The sequence below is a fragment of the Rhinolophus sinicus genome, chromosome 13 (assembly GCF_057876585.1).
Source record: "Rhinolophus sinicus isolate RSI-liver-muscle chromosome 13, RSI-T2T, whole genome shotgun sequence".
Classification (NCBI taxonomy): domain Eukaryota; kingdom Metazoa; phylum Chordata; class Mammalia; order Chiroptera; family Rhinolophidae; genus Rhinolophus; species Rhinolophus sinicus.
Window position 1 is genome coordinate 8,942,407 of NC_142513.1, and position 24,947 is coordinate 8,967,353.

Here is a 24,947-nt window from a genome sequence, read left to right on the forward strand (position 1 = left end):
CGAGAGGGGCAGAGGTGGGTTACTCATTCTGGGGAATACAATGGCAAGGACGTTATGATGACGGGAGGCATTCTAGGAAAAAATGAGCCACATGTAAACAGCTTGGCAATGCTGACACTGGCCTGCAGCCTGCTTGTCTACCACCCCCCCACACCCCCAGGGGCCTCGGTGGCCCTCTCAGCCAGGACAGGCTTCTGGAAACCGGTGGACTCCTTAGTGATGGAGGGTGGGTAAGGGTCTGAGGAAAACTATAGGCACTAGTGCCAAGACACGTGCTAACTTTGCCCTGAGGTCTGCTTGTACAATATTCCCGTCAATCAGGGAACGCAATGGTGTGGCCTGCATGCTTCCACTCCCTCCCTGGGCACCCCGACAGATGCTGACACACAGGGGGGCCTGTCACTGCTGGTAGAAGACAGCGTGCATTCCCACTGACCCTTTGCCCACCCCGGGTGTCCCAGGCTCGAGTCCGCAGTGCAATCCTACTGGGAGGACCCTTGCCCAGGAGTCCTGTGTGCGGTCCACAGGCTGCCTTCATGGTGGTGAGCCAGAGACCCAGTGGGGACAATGTGCAGTGTTCTTACTCCAGCACTGTCTCAGGAGAGGCCAGCAGACGCCCACGGGCCCATGAGAAGCCAGGCCCTTCTTCGCTCCCCTCCTAACCAGGCCTTTCCCTGTCCACCCTTGCCTCCATCAAGAAGGCCCTGGCCACAGGAAGTCCAGCCTCACGTGTGCACCCATGGCCTTTCTAGCCCACATGGCATCTTGTGACAGACAGGATCCCCTGAGGCACCGCCTCCCTAGGAGACAGAAGGCCGCATGAAGCATTGCTTTTCCTCCCCTACCCTGCGAGGCCCTGGCTCAGGGCTGGGGCCTGCGTGCATATGGGCTCCCACTCATGCCCAATGGCACCTACATTCTTGGTGCAACCCCACTTTTTCCTGGAACTCTCTGGCTTTTAGCTCCCCAAATCTACACTTCCCTATTCACCATCTTTACGCACAGAGTGTGAAAGACACAAGTCTCAAGTAATAAAGAAAACAGAACACATGGCGTGAACGCGACAAGTCATTTGCAGCTCCATTTCTCTCATCCTCAGCCCTCTGTGAACCTTGGATGGAGCACGCTGACCCATCCTGAGAACATCAACAGAGGCCCTGGAAAGCTGGGCACAGCCTCGCTGAGGACAGTCACCAAACTATTGCTCAGCACATCACAGGGCCTGTGCTCTGGGAGGCCCCAATGGATAAGTCTCTCCAGAAGCAGCTCTGGTGTACCTGTGATAAGGACCATTGCATGAAGGGCCCTGGCAACTCAGGTTCATGGGTCAGGACTAGGGCAATCAACATTTAGCAAGGTGCCCAGGTGAGACTCTAATGCTCAATTTAGCCAGAGGAGCCCCTGGGGTACATACTATGTGTAACTCGCTTTCTCAGACACTGCCACTCCAATGTCTGCCACATCGGTACAGCCAGGTCCCTTCTTAAACAGCTGCAGTGCATCCCAACAGAGAGAAAGCAGGATTTATCTAATCCCTGGGTATATAATCGGCTCACTGCTAATTTCTCGCCATTATAAATGATGCCACAACAAACACTTCTGCTTGTACAGCTCTTTGCACACTTGTTTCTGAATTGCTGTAGGCTAATTTCTTGGATGCATACAAATACAGGGTGAAAATGGGCACTCATCTTAAACTGCGCTCCAAAAAGCAGGTACCAAGGGCCCCGCCTCCATAGTCTCAGGCTCGAGCTAACTCCCATTCATTCTTTAAGCATCCACATAGGGCCACCTCCTGCAGGCAGCCTGCCTTCCTTGACCACCCAGGGAAAGCTGAGTGTCTCTTCTGTAAGGCTGGTCACTTCGGGGTGGACCCCCACCACATCACTGTCCACAGGCTCCCACTACAATCTACTATCGCCGTCCCAACAAGATGGTCCAGACACAGATGGGGAGCTATAGTCTAGCTGCCTCAGTATTTCAATGCACCAATAGGTGCTCAACGATCTTGTTAAACTGTGAGGAAGCAAAATGGCAATCAATTTCATCCAGACTCCGTGAAAAGGTTCAGTTCCCGAAAGGACCATTCTGGGAAAGCCGGAAGCCTGGGGCAGGGCAGTGTCATCACAGGGCGGGAAGGTCGGACTCCCAGGGCTCTGAACTTGATCCCAACGAGCACCACAAGGTGGGGCTAGAGCCCCACTGAAGTCTGTCACTGCCCGGAGCCAACACTGGGCGAGTCGAGGCCAATCCAGAGGCCCCATTCCCACAGGGTTTCAATATTAACGTGTGTTTCTGGAACAGGTCATCTCTCCCACCCCCAGTAAGCCAGCACCCTCTTATATTACCTTTCCACACTGCAGGGGACACTTAAGGGTGTTCTGGTTTCCTCCTGGATGGGGCCGTCGTCTTTATCCTCCTCAGACTCATCCTTTACCCACTGGTGGTTTGGGAAGAATTCCTTGCATTTCCCATTGTGTGGCTCCAGGATTCGTTTGGGTGGTCGGGGAGGTGGGGGGACATGCTCAGGTGGGGGCTCCAGGTCCTCGTGGGAGAGCTCCTTCCACTGCTCCTGGAAAAACCCACAAGAGGAAGTCCCATCAGTGTCATGCTCAGCTGACCTGTCAGAAATCTGCTCCTCTTTCAGTGAGCAGAGGTGATGGCTTGGTGAGGGGCTCTCGCTGCTTCTTGGGTCTCCAGACATACACTTGGAAGGTGAAATCTTTTGAAAATAAAGTCTATTCTCTCTATTAATGCCCTCTATGTGCCCACTTCAAAGGCAGAAACTGGAAGCCTGTGAACATTTCCACAACTGTCTAGCTATTTAACCACGAAGGACAGCTATTTGCTCTGACACATGACAGTGTTTGAACAACTGACAGCCCCCTTCTTCAGATACAAAAATAGAAAATTTACACACCTGCATGAAAGCAAAAGCAATGCTGACCTGCACTGAAGAGTCTCCCATGATGAATTTGGCACCTTCAATCACAGCTAGGTAGGAGAAACGGAGCTGGTCTGCTGTCTGGATCAGCCCCATCCGAAATTTCCTCATTTCTAACAGAACTTTCTTGATATCAACAGAAGAAGGGTCTTTCCTTTTGTCCATCTGAAAGCCAGAAAGGAGACACTGAGACAGCCCCGACTCTCCAGTGCCTACTCAGGGAAAATCAGAGCAGGGAAGATGTGAGCAAATGCAGCCAGACCGGGGCCGTCTGAGCACAGGGGAAAGAATGACAGACAAGGGCTTCTTTGGATCTTGCTAGATTCCTCTTTAAAATTAGAACATCCCTCCAAACAAAGCTATTTGGCATAAAGTTATTTTCAGGGGAGGGAAGTTGTTAAAAAGTGAAGATTGAAGCTCGTTTACTGCAGAGACAATACCAGAGGCGCTGTGGCCAGGCCAGAGCGGAGATTTAAATGTGGTCCTGTCTCTTCCTGGGGTCTCCAAGGGCCTCCTTACCAGCAAGAGACAGGTGTCGGCCAGACAGAAGGTCCCCGACCTGCCGATGCCGGCGCTGCAGTGTACCACGATGGGGCCGTGCTCCTGGCTGAGTGACCCTGACTCACGGACTTTGAAAAGAAAGTTCAGGAATGAGGCTGGCGATTCGGGGACTCCAAAGTCAGGCCACGTGGTATAGTGGAAATGTAAGATCTCTCGAGTTTCTTTAGACTGAAAGAGAAAAATACTCATGGCGACTCTAAGAGAATCATCTGGACAGCAATCACAAATTCCAAGTCCACACCAAGAGCCCTTCCACCCGCTCACTCTGAGGCAGCTGTAACGCTCAGCCTTTTTCCTGGGGCCGTGCACCCGGTCCACACACGCCACGCACCGCAGTGCCAGGCGCCATGCTCAACACTGGACCACAGGCTGCTCCTGCTCTGACTTGACTTCCATTAGGATGAGCCAGTCTCAGCCCCCTCTTTTCTCCAATGTCCCTCTCACCTTTGCTGTCGTCATCACAATTGATTTCTCTCTGCCCCACAATGATGGTTCATCGCCACCCACGGTAACCTTGTCATAAAAATAGCACAAGGTTTCTCACGAAAGAGTGAAAACAAAACTGTGTGGCATCAGCTCTGGGAAACTCAGGGCTTCATAAGGGTTGTCATTTTAGAGAAAAAAGTACCCAGCTTGGTCTGCAAAGACTGGAGGTTGCCATGTGTGGCTCAAAACCCGGCTAAACAGATGGACGCCCGAGCACTGACTTCATCTTAGCGCTGAGCACATTAACTCACTGAGTTCTCTCACCAATCCTTCAGGCACATATGGATTCCCAGCATTCCCGTTTTCCCGAGTAGGGGCCTGCGGCTCGGAGGCCGGCCCACTACTAAGTGGGGAGGAGGAGTTCCGATCTAAGTTTGCTTGACTCCAGGGCCTGTGCTCTGAGCCTGTTGCAGTAACTTTTGAAAGGAGGACCGTGGCCCGTGGCCCTAAGTGTTTCTCCCTCTGGCCCCGTCTGCTCCCAGTGAAGCAGAAAAACGAATGGCCTCTGGTGCCGTATCCAGCCTGGCTCCTTCCTGAGCCAGAGAGTCCACTCGCAGAGTGGACACCTGGTCTCCAGTCGCAGCGACCAAAATGTAGTTCTCACTGGGAGGAGAGCACTCCAGGTCTTTACTAAGCGAAGGGCACACAGTAGATGGGAACCAGCCACTGGCTCAGCAAGGCCTGCAAGCCTGGCTCAAGTGGGCACAGGAACAAGGTTGGAAGGTAAGGAGCCGTGCCAGCCTGGACGGTCCCCCGCGGTGCTGTGCCAAGGGCCAAGGCAGTGCCTAGGGCATCTGGAGAGCAGCTGATGGAGGCTGTTGCCGGAGACCCGCTTACCAACACTGCCTTCCTTCATTTGTCAAATGTCCGCAACGTGCCTATCGTGTGCCAGGGACCAGGCCAGGCACGATGAAGTAGCGATGGCACCCTTGTCCTCCCAGAGCTTACAGCTTAGTTATGACAACCTTCTCTAACCCGAGTGTGATGAAAATGTGTGGAAGGACCTTCAATACACACCAATGACCTAACATCAGAAGAGAACATACACATTCGACCCTGCACCCGCTGTTACGTACACTGGTATCTTTCTGCAGGACTGGGAGAAATCTGCATATGACATTAGGATAATTTATAGAACCATACTCAGCTATTTCATCCTTTCCTCTCTAGAAAATGGTTTCCCAATACTTTAATGGTTTAAAAGAGAAATACCTCTTCTAGTTTGTGTATATTTTGAAAACCGAGTAAGCAGAAAACATGCCACAAATAAGTTCTTTCTTTTAATCCTGAAGGTGTGGGTTATCTCCTGTCTGTGCCCTCCCTCACACTTGCCTACCTTTTTCTCAAGGGATTCATTCTAGACCTGCACTTGAGCAGGTACGCATGTCTGAGGAAGACTTTTTAAAAACAAAGTCTGTTCAAGCAAACAGATCCCAAAGTCAAGGCCTCCAAGCGTTGCTATTTGCTCTGCCCCCCAGATAGCACCCTCTTCTGCTCAGTCCGAATTCCGTTTCCCTCAAAAAGCAGGAGAAATATTCTCAAAAGTTTACCAGAAGTCATTCTTAGTATGTCAGGCTTGCAGATGCTAAAAAGCATGGAAAAAAGTCTACTACATAATCCTCCAGGCACATTCCAACCTACTGCCAACATTATTCCTGAAAATCCTCCATCTAACCCCTCCATAAATCACTCCCTTAGAGTCTCAGTGCATGGCTACAGCAGGGCGCATGTCTCCAGTGCTGAGAGAGAGACACACAGAGAGACAGACAGAGAGAGAGAGAGAGAGAGAGAGAGAGAGAGAGAGAGAGAGAGAGACAGCGAGACAGAGACAGAGAGAGACAGACAGACAGAGAGACAGACAGAGAGACAGAGAGAAAGAAAGAGAGAGAGAGAGAGAGAGAGAGAGAGAGAGAGAGAGAGCGCGAGCGCTCTGTGGCGAAGGAGGTACCTAAGATCCTCCTCCCGCTCCCCAGGTACCCTTGTCACCTGGTAAGTAAGCAGGTAAGCTCTGCTCACCATAGTGCCAAAACCTCACCTTGTTCAGAGAAAAGTGGGCGTTAGGTAATGTCACTCAAGAGAAAAGACACCTCAACCATTAACCATCTGAGTACTTAAGTGTGTGCCATACTTACTGTAAGGTTTTCCAATTCTAGTTGTCGTACTGTATAATATGACTTAATATCTTCAGAGATCAATGTTAATTTCAAATTTGTATCTTCAAAGATCATTTCTTTTTCTTCTTCTTGTGGCCAGTACTGTGCACATTTTAACTAGGGGAGAAAATAACACTGAATTATTGTGAGCAACTGACCATTTTCTAATGACTGAAGGTTTGGGGTATCTTCTACAAGCTTTATGATACCCAAAGCCCTGGGGTTTTCTGACCTTGGAAGTCCCATCAGCATAACCTGCTTACCTCCTGGGGGGGTGGAGGGGGAGGACTAGTTGTGCACACAGGGCGCAGACTTCCAAACCCAGCAGCCCCCTGGTCATCCACACAATGAGGTGTTTCAGGGCCTGATCCTTTCCCTGTCATTTACGAGGCGAAGCCAGACTGCACAAAAGGGTTAGTCTCTCACAGGTAGCTTTATGCAGCCATTTTAAAGATTGGCAAGCACCTGAGCAGTGCTGTTGGCATAATGTAGACTCCTGACCCTGGGGAACATATGGGCTAATTGAAGATACAACTAGAAGAGACTCCATGTGAAACACTCTGAAAGGCTGAAGGGCTGCCATCAAACGAAAACTATTTGGAGAAGGCTGGCAGAGGGGCTCCTCCAAGGCCTCGGGTCACCCACTGTCTCATCCCACCTTTTCATTCTGGTTTTACTCAGTTCAGAAAAACACATTTCATGTTCTAGTTTCATAATTTCAGAAACTACTTGATGGTCTTGATTTAAGTGTAACGTTACCTTTAAAGCAAGCACACGCTCAAAGATTTGGTTTCGTTTAGAGTTTAAGGAAAAGAATTTGACTCAAATTTTGTGGCCTACTTTACTTGAGCTAAGTTTCCGCGCCAGTTACTTACAATTTCTACTTGCTGATGACTGATGGACCAACGCAGCAGGTGGATGGGTGGATGGGGGCTAAGCTGCAAGGTCTGTGAGCCAGAGGACTGACCGTGTGGTGCGCCGAGGCAGAGGGAAGCTCAATGTTATAACTTCCATCAAATGAAACATCAGTGTGTGTGAACAGCTCTTTGGGAAATAATACAAATTCAAGACACTTGTAATTGCAAATGCATTCGCCCACTCTACACCTCCTCTGAGGCCAAGGATGGCTGTGTCTGAAATGCCACAGGAGGTGCAGGGAGTCCCTGCAGGGCCAGCCTGTCTGTCAGGAGAGATTGTTTATGCCCAGCAGTGACAAGGTGGCCTGAGGGAACTGCTGAGGGGGAAACGCTATGGCTGTGCCTTGGGAATTCAGAAGAGGTCAATGTTTCAGGCCAGCCGGGGTTACAGAAGAGATCAGAGAAGGCTTGATGGAAGAAGCAGCGTCTGACAAAGGCGTGTCTGGAAGGACGACTAGGATTTCCCAGGCAGTGAAGCCCATGTCAGAGGAGCAGCGGGAAATGGGGCCAGTGGAGGCCTGACCACAGCGACTCCGGGAGCAGGTGCAGGAACCTGTGCATCACCTGGGCACTGAGGAGCCAAGAGGCTCCTGAGGAGGGTGAAGAGAGCACAGGTGCCCACTGGTCCTGCTCTACTGAAGCTGCACACTGCCCAAGAAACAAAACAAAAACAGAGACAGCAACAAATCAAGGAACACCAGGAAGTGATGGCAACACAGCATCAAACTTCATGGTCCCCAAACAGAAGGCTAATGGGCTTTCTAAAGAGCCTGGACCCAGGCCTGTGTGAACGTGTGAGCCAGTGTCACCCACGTCACCCTCCACATTGATGATGAGCTGCGAAAGACCACCCCCTGGAATGGGGCCAATCTGTCAGCCTGGCGGCAATTCTGCCACTCAGGACACAGAAGCATGAATGACATGGCAGATCCCCCGCTTAGCCAAATGAGTGGGGCAGCTGGAAGCAAGACTTTTGAAGACCTTTAAAGGATGCATTTATTCCCACACTTCAAATGATCAGACCTGTGTAACTCCTTAAGACCCCAGAAACAAAGAGACTGCCAGGTAGGTTCAAAAACAGGTGTGCTGGGGTGGGCACTCAACAGGGCAAGCAGAGAGAGTGGGGCAAAGAAGCAGAGATGCAGAGTGGCCAGATGCCACCCAAGAAGAGGCCCATGTTTTTATGTCTCATGGGCAGCGAAGGCGAGTCTTTTCAATCCCACCTCCACACAGCAAGCACTCACTTTCAAAACTGAATATAAAGCCTGGTAAATCTCTGTAATCTGGGTAAAGACCAAGACTTTGGAACGCTACAACGGGAACTCTGGCAACGCTAAGCGTCAATCAACTGATGTTTATTTTAGAGAAATCTTAGGCATCGCCAGTAACATGCCATGCTCTGCTCTGTCATTTCCTGTAGACAATTTTGTTTTAAACACACAAAAGAAAACGAAACAAAAAAAATAAGCACAAGATCACTGCTTCCTCTTATCCTATTAAATTGATACAAATTGACCTGGACAGGAGATGTATTTCATTAGAAAGCAGTCCTTCACCAGGATTCATATCGGGGCACGTCTTGGACGGGCACCAAACAGCAACGTGGCAGTGTCACAGCTGCTGTTACTGCCATGAAGGTGGATATGAGCGAGTCCTTGGCAATCTTAGGAACAATGTGTGAAAGTCATCTGAAGTGACCCTGGGACGGACGATTTGCTGTCCCAAAGAATGATGAACACAAAACTAAGCAGAGTACGAGAGAGATGGATGAGGCCTCAGGTACCTCTGATACAAAAATCCAGAGTCTCAAGCACAGAAGTGGCTGAAATCAAATAGCATCTTTAGTAGAGATTTCAGGAGAGAGACCCGGACGACACTTTGGGAGTAGCAGTTAAACTCGCCCTGTGTGTTTCCCCTGCCTACACGACAGTCCTAACCCTACTAACATGCATAATGCATTCCACACAGACACGCCTCAAGTCAACATGGAAACCAAAACCAATGGGAACTTCGGCTGTTTGGAGGACCACAGCCTAACACACAATCATTTTCTGCACAACTGTTTTTTAGGAAGCATGGGGTCCCAAAAGGGTAATAGGCAATTTGCCAAAAATAAGAGGGGAACATCCTACACTATTTGGTGAAGGAAGGAAACCAGAAAACAAATACGCAGTAAATGGAAACGCTCTGTAAGCTGGTTTTTACCAGGGGCTGTGTGGATAGTTTATAATTAGATTAGCTGAGCACATAAAATGCTGTAACTTCTTATAATTTTTCCCAGTCAGCCTTTAAAAGGGTGATGATATTGATGTTGAATTGAAAATGTCAAACCATATGTGGCTTTTCATGCCAATTTTCATGCCCAAATGACCCTGAGTGAAAAGAACAGTTACAAAGGAAAATAGGGACTACTTACTGTCACGCTATCACGGTCAAGTGCAGTGAAACCAACCAGCCATGTGTTTTTATGGCCAACAGCAATCCAAGAGAAAAGACTGTTTCAGTGGATCTATGGTCCACTGATGGTCAGCCTTGGGTGGGAGACCACCAAGAGCAAGGCCTGGTGACGAACATGTAACTACAACACTCCTTGTACTATGACAACAGCAGCCAAAGCAAACCTTGTGCAAACAACAGAGGTTTTACTTGAACTTTTAGCAACAAACAAATAAAAAGCAAATGCTACCATATCTGACGATTTTTGAATAAAGAAGTCTTGATTTTAAAACTCCAACCCGTAACACCATCTAGAACAGTGGTTTTCAACAGAGGACAATTCTGCCTCCATGGGGACACCAGAGAGACATTTTTGGTGGCCACAACTGGGGGCGAGAGTGCCACAGCTCTCTGGAGGGTGGAGGCCAGGAAGCTGCTACACATCCTCCAATGCACAGGACAGCCCCAGAGAATGGCCGGCCCAAATGCCAGCAGTGCCGGGCTGAGATCCTGAATGCTGACTCGTGGGGCACACCCTCGCAGGTCTCCCCTTTTTTTCCTTGCAGAATGTGTACTGTGGGAACCTCATGTTTTGTTTCTTTATTCAAAATTACTGACAAGAGTGGTGACAGGTGGGGGTTGGCTTCACATTTGCAACTTCACATTTTATTAATCAAGCCACTGAAGCAGAAAAAAATTAAAAACCACTTTCAACGAGAACATTTTTTTCTAAGCAACCTTATTTCATCAATTGAACACTCAGGTAAGCTCTTTATTATTACTGAGCAAAGAAGTATGTTCCTTTAAGAAAAGGGGATAGAGGCAAAAATATATGATTTTAAACATGTGCTGTGGTAGAGAATTATCTGCTGTGAGTAATTGAGCCTGTGTCTTTAGTGGCGGGAGCGAAGAGGCTTTGTGGTGAATGCCTCCTGTTTTCACTGCTCAAGTTTCCTCCGATGTGTTACTTCTTTGCAGTTTATTTTTACCCTTTAGGGCCACCACTGTGCTTTCTTTGGAGGGGTGGCTTCTCCGGAGCCCTCATGTTCTTCTGGCAACCAGGCGGCCAGGACAGCTGTGAGAGCAGTGACCAGCCGAGCCCCGAGAGCACAGTGCCAGCCCCTGGCCAGGCCTGGGCACACGTTCCCGCTGGTCTCTAATCCTCAGCTCACCTTCCCCCAGGGCCTCACCTCTGAGGCTGGAGAGCCCCGCAGGTGCCGGCGGTGTCGGAGGAAGAGGGAAGGGCCCGGGTAGTGGGGATGTGGCATCTATTCGCTCTGTTGAATGCCACACTTGTGCCGGGCACACGTGCAGCCTTCATGGGAGACAGGCCTTTGACAGGCCATCCGGCAAAGCGAGCCGTGTGGGAAGGGATAGCTCACGCCGTGGCTGCCCAGAGGGAAGCAATCTGAGGACCTCTGGAAGTGGGGTGAGGGTACATACTGTGATTCAGACCCTTAGCTCAGAGAACATGGCAAGATGGCAAGAAAAAAGGTCTGTTCTGACTGGAGTATGGAGTCAGAGGTGGGAGAAGGGTCCAGGATAAGTAGGGCCCAACCCGCAGCCACACTGCCAGCCCCATTGGGAGGCAGTGCAGAGCCCCGGGAGGACTTTCCACTGGGAAAAGGTGTGTTGAGGCTGGCTTTAGAAAGATCATTTGAGATGCAAGGTCAGAACAGACAGAGGGGAGCAAATTGAAAGGCGGGGGGTAGAGGTGTGGCTAAAGGGACAGGCACACACAGGGTGACGACCTGAACAAACACCTCAGGTCCACATACAACCCCAAGGGCTGTTTGAAGAGTTGCACAGAACTTGGATGGAAGGATGACACAAATCCTACAGTAAATGCGCAAGCACACAACATCCACACTGAAGAGAATGGCCAGGAGCCACAGGCAAAACCAGCCCGCAGTGGCTCCCACAGCCAGAAAAGCCGGGATGAGGAAGGCACAGCAGACACTGGCTTTTCCAAAGAACACTAGGCCCACACACACAGCTCCTGATGCAATGGCAGCCGTGCAGGAACCACAGGTCAGGGCGAAGCTGAGCACACACACCAAACCCAGAGGCTCACGGGTGGGGCTGACAGGCCAAGGGCAATTTTATTTTTCCCTCCTTTTAATGCACTTATGTATCTGACTTGTTTACAATAAACATGTATTTATGTAGTGCTTCTTTAACTTTTTTTTAAACAAAAGACACTCTGTGAGAGAACTATAAAAGCAATGGAAAGACAGTAAACTCTGTGGACTGACGCGCGGACAGCGCCCCGGGAGCAGGCGGAGGCACGACTTACCGACCCTTTCTCCATCACTCTGTTGAGCATGACCACGCCCCTGCTCTTCTGCTCCCACACCATCTCCCAAAAGTGACCACACGTGTTCGGCAAAGGGCCCTGCAAAACACAAGCCACAAAGCGCATGGCATTTACACATAAACCTTTCCAATGCGAGCTCATCTTGGCAGTTAGCAGATGTCAGTGCTCTGAAGCAGGGCGGTGGCAGAGGGTGGGACAGGGACCCAACCCTCCGTGCCCAGTGCTCAGTGACCACAGTCCTATTTCCTAACATATGGTGAAAGGTCAGTGCCGCATCTCAGGGCTGGTTCAGGGATGACCAACGGAGCGCAAATGCTGATTCTGTTTCTGGTTTGGCCTGGGTGGCTGAGGGGCTGGCTCCAAAAGGATCCGTCACTAAGGGGGGTGGAATATTGGACAAAACTGCCGGGTGCAGGCGACAGGCAGCATGGGCAAGTGATCACCAGGGAGGCTTCTGGCGGTTCAAGTCCCAGCTCCAATCATTTATCTGTGTGACCTTGGACAAGTCATTTCACCTCTCCCACGCCCGTTTCTCCACTTATCTCACTTGACTAATCACAGCACCCACTCACAGGGTTTTCAAAATGAACTATGTTCGCACATATAAAGGCCTTCCCACAGTACCTGGAACACAGTAAACAACCAATAAAATGTCAGCTATTATTATTACTATTAATGGTAAACCTGACCAAGGAACGTAAGAAATGTGGACACAAAATGGTCAGTGAAGCGGCCCAATGTGTCGCTGGGGATGGGGTGGTGACTACCAAGCAGCTGGCCCATCTCACTCTCGCTGACCTGGCAATGAGCACAGGTGTTTACTGCACACAAGGGTACGAAGGCCTCGAGTTTGTCTCAATTCTTAGTATGCCCTGGCAGGGACATCACCTGTCACCTCACCAGAATGGTTTCCATTCTCACCCATTTTCATCCAAATGTTCCTTATTCTTTACACGTTTTGAGTGTTGCCACGTTCCTTGCCCACGCAAACCCTCAGTGCCCTCTACGTCTTCCCTGAACTCATCTCGATCCTGCTGCCTGAACCAAAAGTCCGCACTCCACATACGTGCTGTAAGACGCAAACAGGGGTTACACGTCAAACTTTCCCCCAGGCAACAGAAAAATGGCTCTGGGAAGGCAGGCATCACATGGCCTCCTCGCTGGGCAGCTGGGCCTCTCGTCCTCCGAGCTGGGCATGAGGACCCGGGGTATCACTGCGTCTTCCACAGTTGCAGCCTCTGTGGCTCTCATCAGTTGCTAGCCTGTCGCCTTCCCTACCCAACATCACCCCCGTTTGGAATGGGTCTGAGGGATTCAAAATCACGTAAGGTCTGAAAGGATACACACCAAACTCAGCCAATCCTTCATGAAGGAGGTGAAGGTGGGCACTTCGGACATTATTTTCTATACTTCTATATCTCTGGGTTGTTTTTTAAAAAAAAATAATTAGACTATAGATGTATATTATTTGCATAATGAATGAAAATGAAAAATGGGTAGGGTTTTCTTGGCTCCGTGGCTTGGGAAACGTTTCAGTTATACTATCCAGGGGTGCAGCTTTGGGGTTAGGCTGCTTTAATCCCTTTTGTAAATCCCAGGGCAAAGGGAGACCATGTCAGCAGCTGCATATCTATCCATGGTACCACCTGACAAAACAGACAGAACTTCAGATGTGCCAAGTAATTGCTAGGGCATGGGTGCAAAAGTTTCCATGGTGATTTCCTAATGCTATATTTGACTTTATACACCCTATCAGTCTTTGCTTTGGGCTTCCTGACCCCACACCGAAGTTGAATGGCTGAAATCAGGAAGTAAGACTTGCCTTCTAAAAAGAGAAGTTCCCACGAAGCCACTTTGGCCTCCGCCTCTTCCCACCAGCTTGCCACCACCAGGGACCTCCCTCCTCGTCACCGGCCCCAGCCTCTCCCACCACCCCAGACGTGCCGGGGGGACCATGAGCTGAGAGCCTGGTAAAGGCCTGCCCCCTACTCATACACCTACAACTTCCTCAGCAGCACCCCCAGAAGCGAACATTGCGTGGCTGACGGCCCACACACTGGCTGGGAGGCATCTTGGGTTGGTTTTGGTCATGGACAGAGAGGAACTGGGCCAGAATGAAAAGGGGCAGGAAGAGGGACCGCGGCGAACATGCCCTCATCTAGCTTCCTGACCCACAGCAGCTTTTGTTCCTAGCACTTTGTGGCTTCACCATCATTTTCATTGCCAAATATTAGGCAGAATTATGTTCAAAATCACCCTATAACCAAAAGCCATACATAAGATGGACAAAGTGATATGGAATGAGAAAACAAAAATTATGAATTAAAAAAAGAGAGGAACTTAGACTGATTAGACCACTTATGGGTAACAGATTATTATTTGAGAAAATTAACCAAAAAGAAATTTCTTTATCCCCATTCCCAGATACCCATTGTTTTGGGTCATATACCAGTAAGTGTTTCACAAGAAGGTCAATTATTAAACCACTTTTATGATTTTTTTCCATAAAGATGCCAAAACCAATGGGAATTTTAAGTGATTCTGCACACTTGTTCACGTAATCTAACGATTTTTTTCCTGAAGAATGAGGACCATGCCAAGGAATTCTGAGTGGGTATCTAGACAAAGGCTCCTGGTCTACTGCTAACCCTCCCAGATTTCCTAGAGACGCACCCAGTGCTCAGAGGCAAACACTTAGGGAATCAATAGAAGCACAGGCCCTTCTCTAGCCACGGCTCTGCTGCCTCTGTCAACAGACCATAGGCAATGCTGCCATTTTAATGCTGTTTTTCATAACCTAGCAATACTGTACTTCCCAGAAAAGATCAGTGTTACAACCCAACGGAATCTCTGAAGGAGGATTTTCCCCTACCTTGCTTTTATGGGTTATTTAAAGCCTGACCTTCTAAAGGATGTGGCAGATTTTATTTGAGGTGTAGGTAACAACACTCGTAAACGCTTCAATTGTCATCAAGTAAGGCAAAAACCATTAGAAAAAATTTCAGACAATCCTGGGTTTACCTGGGTAAGAATGTAACTTCTTTGGGCTTCTTCCATTTTTATCAAACTAGCATTGATATAGTCATTATCTTCTTGATGTAGTTTAATCCGACTGTGGTCAACTGAAAGGCAAACCAGAACTCAGAGGTTAATTCTGGAGGACCAAGTGTCTCCACAGGCAGTGTACCCCATAGGGAAAGCAAAGAAGGGGAGTTGGTGGCATTGAGGGCGTTCCAACTGGCTGACGCTCTGCTTTTGTAACTGAGATTACTCATTAATATGGGGATGACTAGTACTTTCAGAAAGATTTTTGAAGTGTTTGAAACTTAACGCTAAATAGCAACAGAGATAAACTACACTAAAACATGATTCCGTCCTATTTGGGAAATCTGTTCTTAGGTCATATCTTCCTATGACACTTTTTACTGCCCTCACAACTTAACTTGGTAGGCTGCGGGAGAGGGGGTGTCAAGAGATCTGTCCTTTGATGCCTAATATATACTTTTATAGGGTAAGATTTATGAGCACACCTCAATTTAACCTACGTCTAAATGTCTGAAGATTAAATGACCTAACTAAGTATACAACAGTGTGAAAAGTCACACCTTGAATTTCTTTGCACAAGGTTTTTTAAAAAGTTCAAGTATAACATATTCACATGATTCTAAATCTTTCAAAGTCACAACCTGTCATGATCAAAGACATTGAAAAGAGACTTTAACTGGAAAAAATAAGCTTTGAATCCAAAACACTGAAAGTATATAAAATATAACTTTCAGAATAGTTTTTAAAAATAAACCCTCCTTTGGAAGTTCCGCCCAGGTTATTGAAAAAGCACGGCCACTTTGTTTTCCTTTACCATGACTTTGTCACAAAAGCAATGGTTCCCTGACGGCCACTTTCCTTATCCTGCTAGTGCAACTAATAAGAGCAGGTGAATGTTTTTATTTTTGGTACAACACAAGGGATGGTGAACTCTGATGACGACCCATAAACAGTATCTTCTCCTCCAGTCCAGTGGGAAAGGAGAGGTTAATGGGGATAAGAGATTTGGGGCTTTTTGTTCTAAAGGATTCCAAAGAGATATTTTTGAAAATTAGCTACTGTTTGGAATATGGTTTCTCATTGTGGAAGGTTCATACAAATTGAAATACTTGGGTAATATTTAAATGGGTCACAGAGATAAAAGAGCTCAAAAAAGTTACGTGACTGGCATCGGTGGGTTATGTGAGCGGGTTCAAACTCACTGGGTGACCTTGGGGAAACAATTCCTCCTTGGAGCATTGGGTTTTCACTTGCCAAATGGATAACAAGATCCCCATCTACCTTGCATCATTCTCCCATTACTCCTATAACCTAAAAAGCAAATTACTTTTTTCTACTGGAAAGTGGAGGTAGGGGAGAAAAGAAAAATATAAGGCGTGAGATTAAGGGCGACAAGTTTGGGAATGTTTCCCTGGAAAAATATTTTAAATGCTTTTTTTCCCTCTAAAACTGGTTCATAAAACCATAGAAAACAAAAAACTGAGCAAAGATGTAGAAAAGGAATGTTGAAGACAACATTAGTACCTCATTCAGAGCAAGCAAAAGCTAGAGACCAAGGGTAACTCCTGGCACTGGTGAAAAATGTGAACAGTGATTGCTCTTTGAAGCTCAAGGCAGCTGGCCAGATCTCACAGCAAATCACCCAAGGAGAGGCTCTTATAAAAAATAAAACCTCCGAGGTGCCACAGCCTAGACATGCTAACTCAGAGTGTCAGGTATGGGGGCACAATCACGTGTCGCTTGACAACGTAGAATTGCACGTCAGATATTCCGGGTATGCGTCTGAAGTTAACGACCATCTCCGCCACCACCGACATTTATGAGAGAGACACTGGGCTAAGTGTCTACTGCTATTTTACTTCATCTTACACAATTCGACGAGATCAGTGTGACTCCTGTTTTATTGAAGGTCAGAGAACAACTTGCCCAAAGCCACACAGCTGTCAGTGGCAGGCTGCTCTGTCCCAACCCAGGACCAGTTTGACTCCTCTCCCAGGAAGCCGGGCACTGCCGACTCTCCTGCAGAGAGCACCGACAGCCCCCAGCCACAGCCATGGCGCAGTGTGCTTTAGGCGGGAGGCAGGAAGTGGCTGCTTGAGGGATGCCCCACAGAATCTACGTCCCTGGCAGAGAACACTGCCACAGGAGAGGTCGGCAGCTATAACCCAACCCTCACTGACTGACAAGGTCTAAGAACCCTGCAGGTTGCGTCAAAAGGCTTCTGTGGCCTTGAGGAGACGGCAAAGTTCACGTGCTTTACTCAGTTCCAGCGTTTCTTGCTTCACAGACATTCTAACACGTTGACTTATTTACTTTCAAGATATCAGTAGGTTGAGAGCCAAGTACTCAAAAGGCAGAGGAGGTTGCCAGAGGCCAGCAGGCACATTGCGAGCTAAAGGCAGGAAAGAGCTAGAAATGTGATGATGGCGGCAGGGTGTGGGGTGGGCAGAACTCCACAAGCACGCTGACCGGTGTCTTCAGGAGGAGGTGAACAGCTCCCACCCCTCAATGCCCGCGCAGGGCATCATTACAGTTCAATATAATGCTTGGGGTCTAATAATACCGCTGCTGAGTCATCCAGAAAAGGTTGTATTATGCCTGCTACACTCTGCTTCAGCTGGTAGGAAAATGATTCATCAGAAAAATTGTCAAAGCTAAAAAAAGTGCTTTGAACTTAGCTGAATTTTCCAGAAACTGAAACCTTACCCCTTCTACAATGGTAGAAAAATGAACCATTACTATAAGTCTCTAGTGCCTTTATAATAGGAAACAATCAAGTCATAAATCGCTATTGCTACTGATTTATTACCAAACCCCGGGGCCACAGGAGTCTTGACTGAGAGGCCCTGCAGCTGAGGAAGAGCCCACGCAATGGAAGCAGGGAGACCAGTGAGACCAGTAATGGCGATATGAATACTTACAGGGACTGACATCTCTGTACCTGTTTCGGTTTTTGTTCTTGGGAAGCTTGGCCACTCTACATGGGAAGTCACTGGCTTCGTGTCGGATATCCTACAAAAAAAGGATCAAGAGTTGTCTTTTGAAATCTCTGGTATCAGGAATTCATCTGGACATTTAACCAAACATGGGCTACATGCCAGGCATAGGAAGACCCACTGCAGAAACACATCAAAGAGAGCCAGGCAGTGTGGGAAACTCAAGGTGATAATTCAGAGGCATGTCCAAGGTCATGAGAGAAAAACAGAAGAGCAACAACCCTATGCCTGGGGCAGGAGGAAGTGGTGTGGGGCTGGGAACTGGACTATGCGGAAGAGGCCAGGGAGACAGCTGGGGTGTGGTATTCCAGTGAGGAACACCCAGCACAGCAAAGGCATGGGGGCTGCAGCTCACGTTTTTGTTTCTGCTTTTTAATTTTTATTGGGGAATATTGGGGAACAGTGTGTTACTCCAGGGCCCATCAGCTCCAAGTCATTGTCCTTCAATCTAGTTGTGGAGGGCGCAGCTCAGCTCCAAGTCCAGTTGCCATTTTCAATCTTTAGTTGCAGGGGGCGCAGCCCACCATCCCATGCAGGAATCGAACCGGCAACCTTGTTAATGAGAGCTCGCGCTCTAACCAACTGAGCCATCCATCCGCCCTGGAGTTCACATCTTATGCAAGTGACAGGAGTGGGCTGGTGGGGAGGGATGACAGATGGCTGGCGCACACAGGTGCGTAGGCCAGATCTTGGAGAGCCTGGAATGTCACGCCCGGGAGTTCCATCTGTAACCTGTTATATAACTACAGTAAGAACAGATAAAACGCACTTTTACGCTAATAAACTATCCAACTGCTTTCTTAGGAGACGATAAAAAATCCCATTACACTAAACTGTCAGAAAGCGGAGGTGCCGGGAGTAACAGAAACCTGAATTACGCCTCCTGTCGACTGATCATATGTATCTAATTTGCCCCCTAAAATCCCACTATAATCACATAAAAATTACTTCCTTTTTAATTTGTTGATTATTAAAAGACAAACCCACACAATAATATGAATGCACTTAATGACACCAAACTGTACACTGAGAAATGCTTACAATGGTAACTTTTTTATGTATATTTTACTACCATAAAAAAAAAAAAAAAAGCCAAACTGCACAAGGGGAGAACAGGAGAGAAGACAACAACAACCAAACTTTGGAAGCTGGAATCATACTGATTAGTATTGCTAACTACCCTGATTTCCACCACAGAATCCTTGGAAGGCTCAGGCAGCGCTGCCTCTCTGGAAGTCGGAGGTGGGGGGATGAGGGGGTGGGATTCGCTGCAGGGGATGGCGTGGAGCTGTCTGAGAGGACCTGGATCTCCACCCCCACCCCCCCACTACCCTCTTTCCTGCTGCTGCGTGACTGCCACCTCAGCCTCAGCAGAAACCTGGAGATTTTCTGGAAAACATAAATCAGGAGGCAGCGTGTTCTCTAGATGATGTGAGCAGACAAGAGGAAAGACCTAAAGATGTTATCATCAGGATGTGCAACTGACAAGCCACCTAGAGGCCCCGTGGCCAGATCAGCAGTGACAAGCCTTTTACACCTGCGCAGAGCTCTCAGTCTGCCTTGTAAGTTCCTGGTCTTCCACCTGCAGACAACCACTGGTTACAAACGGATTTATAAGACCAAAAAAAAAAAGGAGAAAAATGGAGGAAATAAACTGCAGAAAAAAAGAAAGCTTTAAAAATGTATATTAACATATTCAGGAAGATAAGATACTGTAACCATGAATTAAGAACAGGATGTTACGTAAAATAAACAAAAATGTCACCTGGAACTTAGAAATAAGACAGCAGAAATGATAAGCTTAATTGAAGAGGCAGAAGATAAAGGTAGAAGAAATCCCCCCAGAAAGTAAAGCCAAAAACACACACACAAAAAAACCCACCCCAAAACAACCACAATAGAAAATTAGGCAAAACAAAATACAAGCAAAGAAAACATCAAAAATAGTTCAAGGAAATCTTCCAGACCCTTCAAGTGCTCATCATGATAAAAACAGACCATACTAAGCACACTAATTTGCAATTCCAGAATCCTGCAAAGAGAAAATTCTATAGGTTCCCAAGAAGAAAAAATAGATGACTTTCAAAGGACAAGGTGATCAGAATGGCTTCTGACTTTGCCAGAACACTGAAAGCTAGACGGCAATGGGGCGATGGCTTCAAAATTCTGCAGAAAAAGGATTTTCAGCCTAGAATTCTACACCCAGCCTAGTAATCACCAAGTGAGAAGGGACAATAAAAACATTTCCGGATATGCAAGGTCTCAAAAACACGCTCCCTTTTCTCAGCAATCCACTGCAGCATGTATTCTCCTTGAGGGTTCTTAAGAAATAAACCAAGAAAGAGAAAAACATACAAGGGGAAAAAAAATGTGACACATGAGCAAAGGCAAAGGGAATTTCCACAAAAACTGTGAAAGCAGGAGGAGCTCCCAGGATGACAACTCTGTACAGACCTAGGAGGCAAGCAGGCCGGAACAGAGCAGAATGATTCAAGAGACAGATGTGTCAACAACATGCCTCTGTCTGCGTACCAACTGTGACCGAAAGAACCAGAGAAAGTGCAAGAAGACCTGACATCCAGGAATAGGAATAGGAATAGGGAATCCAATTGAGAGAAAAGCAAAGGAAGTGCTAAGATGACAGCTCTGCGTGCCAGGCCTAGCGACCAGCCCACCCAGAGGGGAGAGGGGTGGTCTCCAGTAGCAATGTCTGCAAGGAAAAAACCGAAACCTGAAACCAACAAATCACCTGAAATCGCTCCGTGCAATACAGCAGCTACTAGTCGTGGTTGCTGAAACACTAGAGACCTGACCAGTCTGTAAAGAGATGTTGTGTAAAGTGTAAAAATATACATTGGATGCTAATGACTTAGTACTAAAAAAAGAAACGAAAATACCTCAAATATTTTAAATATTATTTGCTAAAATAACATGTTGAACATATTGGGTTAAGTAAACTACACTATCAATTTCGTCTGGTTCTTTTAACCCTTTTCGCTGTGGCTACTAGGAGGTGTAAAATGAGATATGACGGCTGCATTGTATTTCTATCGGATAGTGCTGAGTGACTTTGTGGAAATTGCTCTGAGAGGCTACTAGAAGGTATGGGAAGAACTAGCAATAGGTAAAAAGAAAACTATGCAAATGAAAAAAGCAAGGCACTTCTATCTATAGGAAAAATGGGAGGGGAAGCAAAAGGGAGGAAAAGCAGAAGACGGCTGTTTAAGGAAATGAAATTTAGCTTAGTAAAGGTCTAAATGAATGAATCAAAGGATCAGCATGTTCCTTAGAAATATGGGTATATACACAAGCTAGAATCGTAGCTCTGAGAGTTGAAAACGGTCATTGTGAGAAGAAAACACTGGAGGAATGGTCTGCGGTGTGGGCATGCCAATAACTGAATTTTATTATAAACCTATTATGGTACTATTTAACTTCTTAAGCCATGTGCATATTCCACTTGGGTTAAGAAAGAATGCCCACATTCTGCTGTTCTACTTATTTAAAACACTGCAAAGTGGCAGGGAGGAGTTTTTGCCTCACACTAAAGATAAACCAATAATTTAAAAGCATGATAATAGATTAGAAACCTACCTGAGATTAAACAAGCGAATCCAGAAGTAACACACACACACACACACACACACACACACACACACACACACACAATCATTTATGGATAAGGTTAAGCTTCCATGGAAATGCTCCAGAGCACAGAAAAATAACTTTAAAGAATAAAAATCTAAGTCTTAAATTTGTTGTTCTATATAGTTATGTGGAAGCATTTAGCAATAGGTACCAATTCTGCCCTGTGGGGTGAAACAATCAGGTCAGTCCAGATGGCGTGGCTGGATAAAGGTGGAAGAAATAATATCGATAAATCACTAAATACTCTGAGTTAATAAGGGCCAAAATAGCAACTGTAGTGTGCAATTGACTTTATTCAGACAAGATTATTAATATATACTTTTTTGGTAGTAAAGAGAGAGCGCGAAACTTGGATATGTCATTTAATAAAGGGAAAAATAAGAGGTATTTAAATAATAGTTTTTTAAAAATAGATTTTCAAATTAAGATGTACTTACTCATAGAGTAAAATGCATGGATCTGAAGTGTATAGTTCAGTAAGTTTCTCTAACCAACTTTGAGGTGTAATTTACAAACAATAAAATATACCCATTTAAATGCTTCTCTACTTTAGAATGGCATATGGGAAATACATGTATGCTCTGAATACAAGTATTTATATTTCATTTCATAAAATAAAATGCCAGAATTATAGTCTTAAAATTGAGGCGTGATCAAGTACCTTTAACATTAAAGATAATTGCCAATAGTTGTTTAGAAACTGAGCAGACTACTGAACGATAAAACTATACAGAATTACAAGCTTTCTGTATTCAAAAACTGCATGAAAGGTAGGCTAACTTTCCAACAGCTAGAGAAAAAGCAGATTACTCACTAATGAACAAGTGTGAGGGGACTTCCATGCCAAGAGTAAAATATCCCTAGAAGACCTTTTATTATGCTGATCTAGGTTTAAATAATCCACTAAGTATATATAATTCCCACAAAGAGAAAATAAAATAAAATGAAGGCCTTAAAATAAAGCAAATGATGAGAAGATGAACGGTGGGTAAATTTAGGAGCCAAGCCAAAAAGGAAATAATAAACTTGCCATGAAACAGGTTCCCAGAAATATGCCCTAAATGAAAACACTGAGTATTTCTAGAATCATTCAAAGCGTACCTCAGTGTTTCAGGAATGCCACGGCAGTAATTTAACACGGTAACAGATGATTTCCCAATGAATACATGGGCAGATCATACTTATAAAGCTCTGGAAACAGAATGAATTAATGCCCAGAGTGATTCAATTTCTGTACTTATTCAGGAAAGCTCATTATCCATTATTCAAATACCTCCCAAATCCAATTAGGCAAAAAGCCAAAGTTGGGTGAAAAGCTGACAATTTGTGATTTGAGACTTCTGTTTTTCTTGAAAACACAGAGGCACAAAAGCCAGTCCAGCCTTGCAGAAATATTTTCATGTTTACAATAAGCACTTCATTAAGTTGAACGTAGCAATTTTGATTTGAACACGCTTTTTAGTCTCATAATTGCGTGAATGTCTTTTTATTGGTTCTGTGATAAAATGCACTGTTCATTTTCAAACTATTTGACCTGTGACAGGTAGAGACAGCATGCCTCATCCCTTTAACAGCTGGAGTCTGATAAGAATGGCCAGGACTCTCACCTCTCTAGCCCCTCCTAGCTGAGGCCCACGCCCAGAGTAGGCACTCAGCCTAATTTTGTTGACTGAATGGCTCCCAAAGCTTGGAGTCCTTAATTTTATACCAATATGCTTCATTTTATGGAATAGAAATGTCCCTGAAAGGGAATATGTTTAAGCAAAATATCTGATCCAATCCTATTTTCTTGTTACACTTACTTGTTACAAACTTAGAGTTATTGCAATAATAATAACTATATTATTTTGCTTTGCAATTGGGTCATACAGCCTCCTGACAAGACAGCACCAAAACAGTTACTACAACATGGATTCAAAGAAGAAAGGGTTATATTTTAGTAGTTCTGACAGTGATATGTTTTAAAAGTCTCGAGGAAGAAAGAACTCCAGTGATACCGTTTATTTGCAAGGCCTGGGGCGGTGAATCCCTTACCACCTTCAACATCTCCTATGCTGTCCCCACCCCCCACTTTACAAATGGACGCCTAATTTGATTGTTCGAGCTGTTACCTAGTACTTTATGGAAGTTACTCGCTCTCAGAAATGGACCGAGTGAGCTAGACTGAAGGGAAATGCAGAAGTACAGTGAAGACAATAATTTAAAATGCAGTAAGTGAACACACAGGGTGTGCATTTCCTGGAACTCCTGCAGTAGTTGCCACCGAATAGGGAGATATATATAGAAACGGGTGTGTGTCTGTGGCTGGTCTAAATATTTAGAAACCAAATCTTCAAAATACTGTGTGTTGAACAAATTTTGTTAATCATAAATCTCATTATAAAGAGAGCATGAAATTTCTGTATAACCAAGTGTTCTCTGAGGAATATACAAATCCTCAAAGTCAGAGGTTATATGTCTTTCAAGTTGAAGGCAATGCTGTATCTTATTTATGGATGTTACTAGAACAATATAATTTACTATAAAAACCTCAGGAAAATATTTGTATTATATTTATACATTTATATAATCAATATGTAAGAAATCATATACTCAATATTGTTAACTTTTAAGATGAACTACAATGATTACATAATAAAGAAGAAAAACTTAACATTTAACCAATAAAACAAGCTTGTTTTTGTTTAAATTTTTAAATGATTATATACCGAACTTAAAAAGATGCTAAACAGTAAACCAAGCACCTAAGAATCTTATGTGGTAGCTGAAAGAGACAGAGAGAGGAGGGAGGAAGGAACAAAATTAGTCAGCTTCTGAAAGGCAGCAGGATATACAATAATCACCCCCGCCAGAGCTTGAGGAAGTGTTGGGTCATCTTGTACACTGGTCTGGGGCAAGGTTAAAAAAATAATGGAGTTACAAATCACTAACAGCACAATTATGTACATTTGGAAAATGACATGGAAAAAAGCATAATCTAATTGCTTTACAGATTCCCCACAAACGAGAGGCTGAGGGCAGGAATGGGAGGTATGAAATACCCTTCAGGAAGTTGGCAAGGGGAACATCTGGTGGAGACCGTGGGACTGATTTCACGCTTCCATGTACACCCTCTCTAAACACAAAGCAATGGTCCATTAAGTATAGAGGAAAGCACAAAGGCACAGCTAGGCTCAAAAACAGAACAAGAACAAAAGAAAACAAAAGGCCTCCCACTCAAAATGATCTGCAAGCATGGATGGGACCAAAAAAAACCGTAAGATAACTCGTTCTGAAAAAAAAACAACACCCAACAAATCAGCTAAAAAAATAAATCCACTCCACATGAAATTTATTGTATAGCCCGTTAGGCACTTTAAAGATACCTAAGTATATTTAAAATCAGGGATAACTAAAGGAATCACATATAAAAAAGATGTTTTGAACAAAAACAGGGAGAAATGA

At 45.8% G+C, this 24,947-nt stretch overlaps 1 protein-coding gene across 2 annotated transcripts in view; it reads right to left on the minus strand.

Moving 5' to 3' along the window:
- PTPN1 (protein tyrosine phosphatase non-receptor type 1) overlaps positions 1-24,947 on the minus strand; it is a 61,800-nt gene that overhangs the window by 3,998 nt on the left and 32,855 nt on the right. The window contains exons 2-8 of one of the 2 annotated variants that reach the window (XM_019726094.3): positions 17,781-17,871; positions 14,836-14,936; positions 11,794-11,892; positions 6,124-6,261; positions 3,464-3,673; positions 2,948-3,109; positions 2,349-2,572 (exon numbers count right to left, since the gene is read on the minus strand). In XM_019726094.3, coding sequence (XP_019581653.1) covers positions 2,349-2,572; positions 2,948-3,109; positions 3,464-3,673; positions 6,124-6,261; positions 11,794-11,892; positions 14,836-14,936; positions 17,781-17,871 — 1,025 coding nt within the window. The remainder of the gene's footprint in view (positions 1-2,348; positions 2,573-2,947; positions 3,110-3,463; positions 3,674-6,123; positions 6,262-11,793; positions 11,893-14,835; positions 14,937-17,780; positions 17,872-24,947) is intronic. The other variant, XM_074317887.2, reaches the window with a different exon arrangement.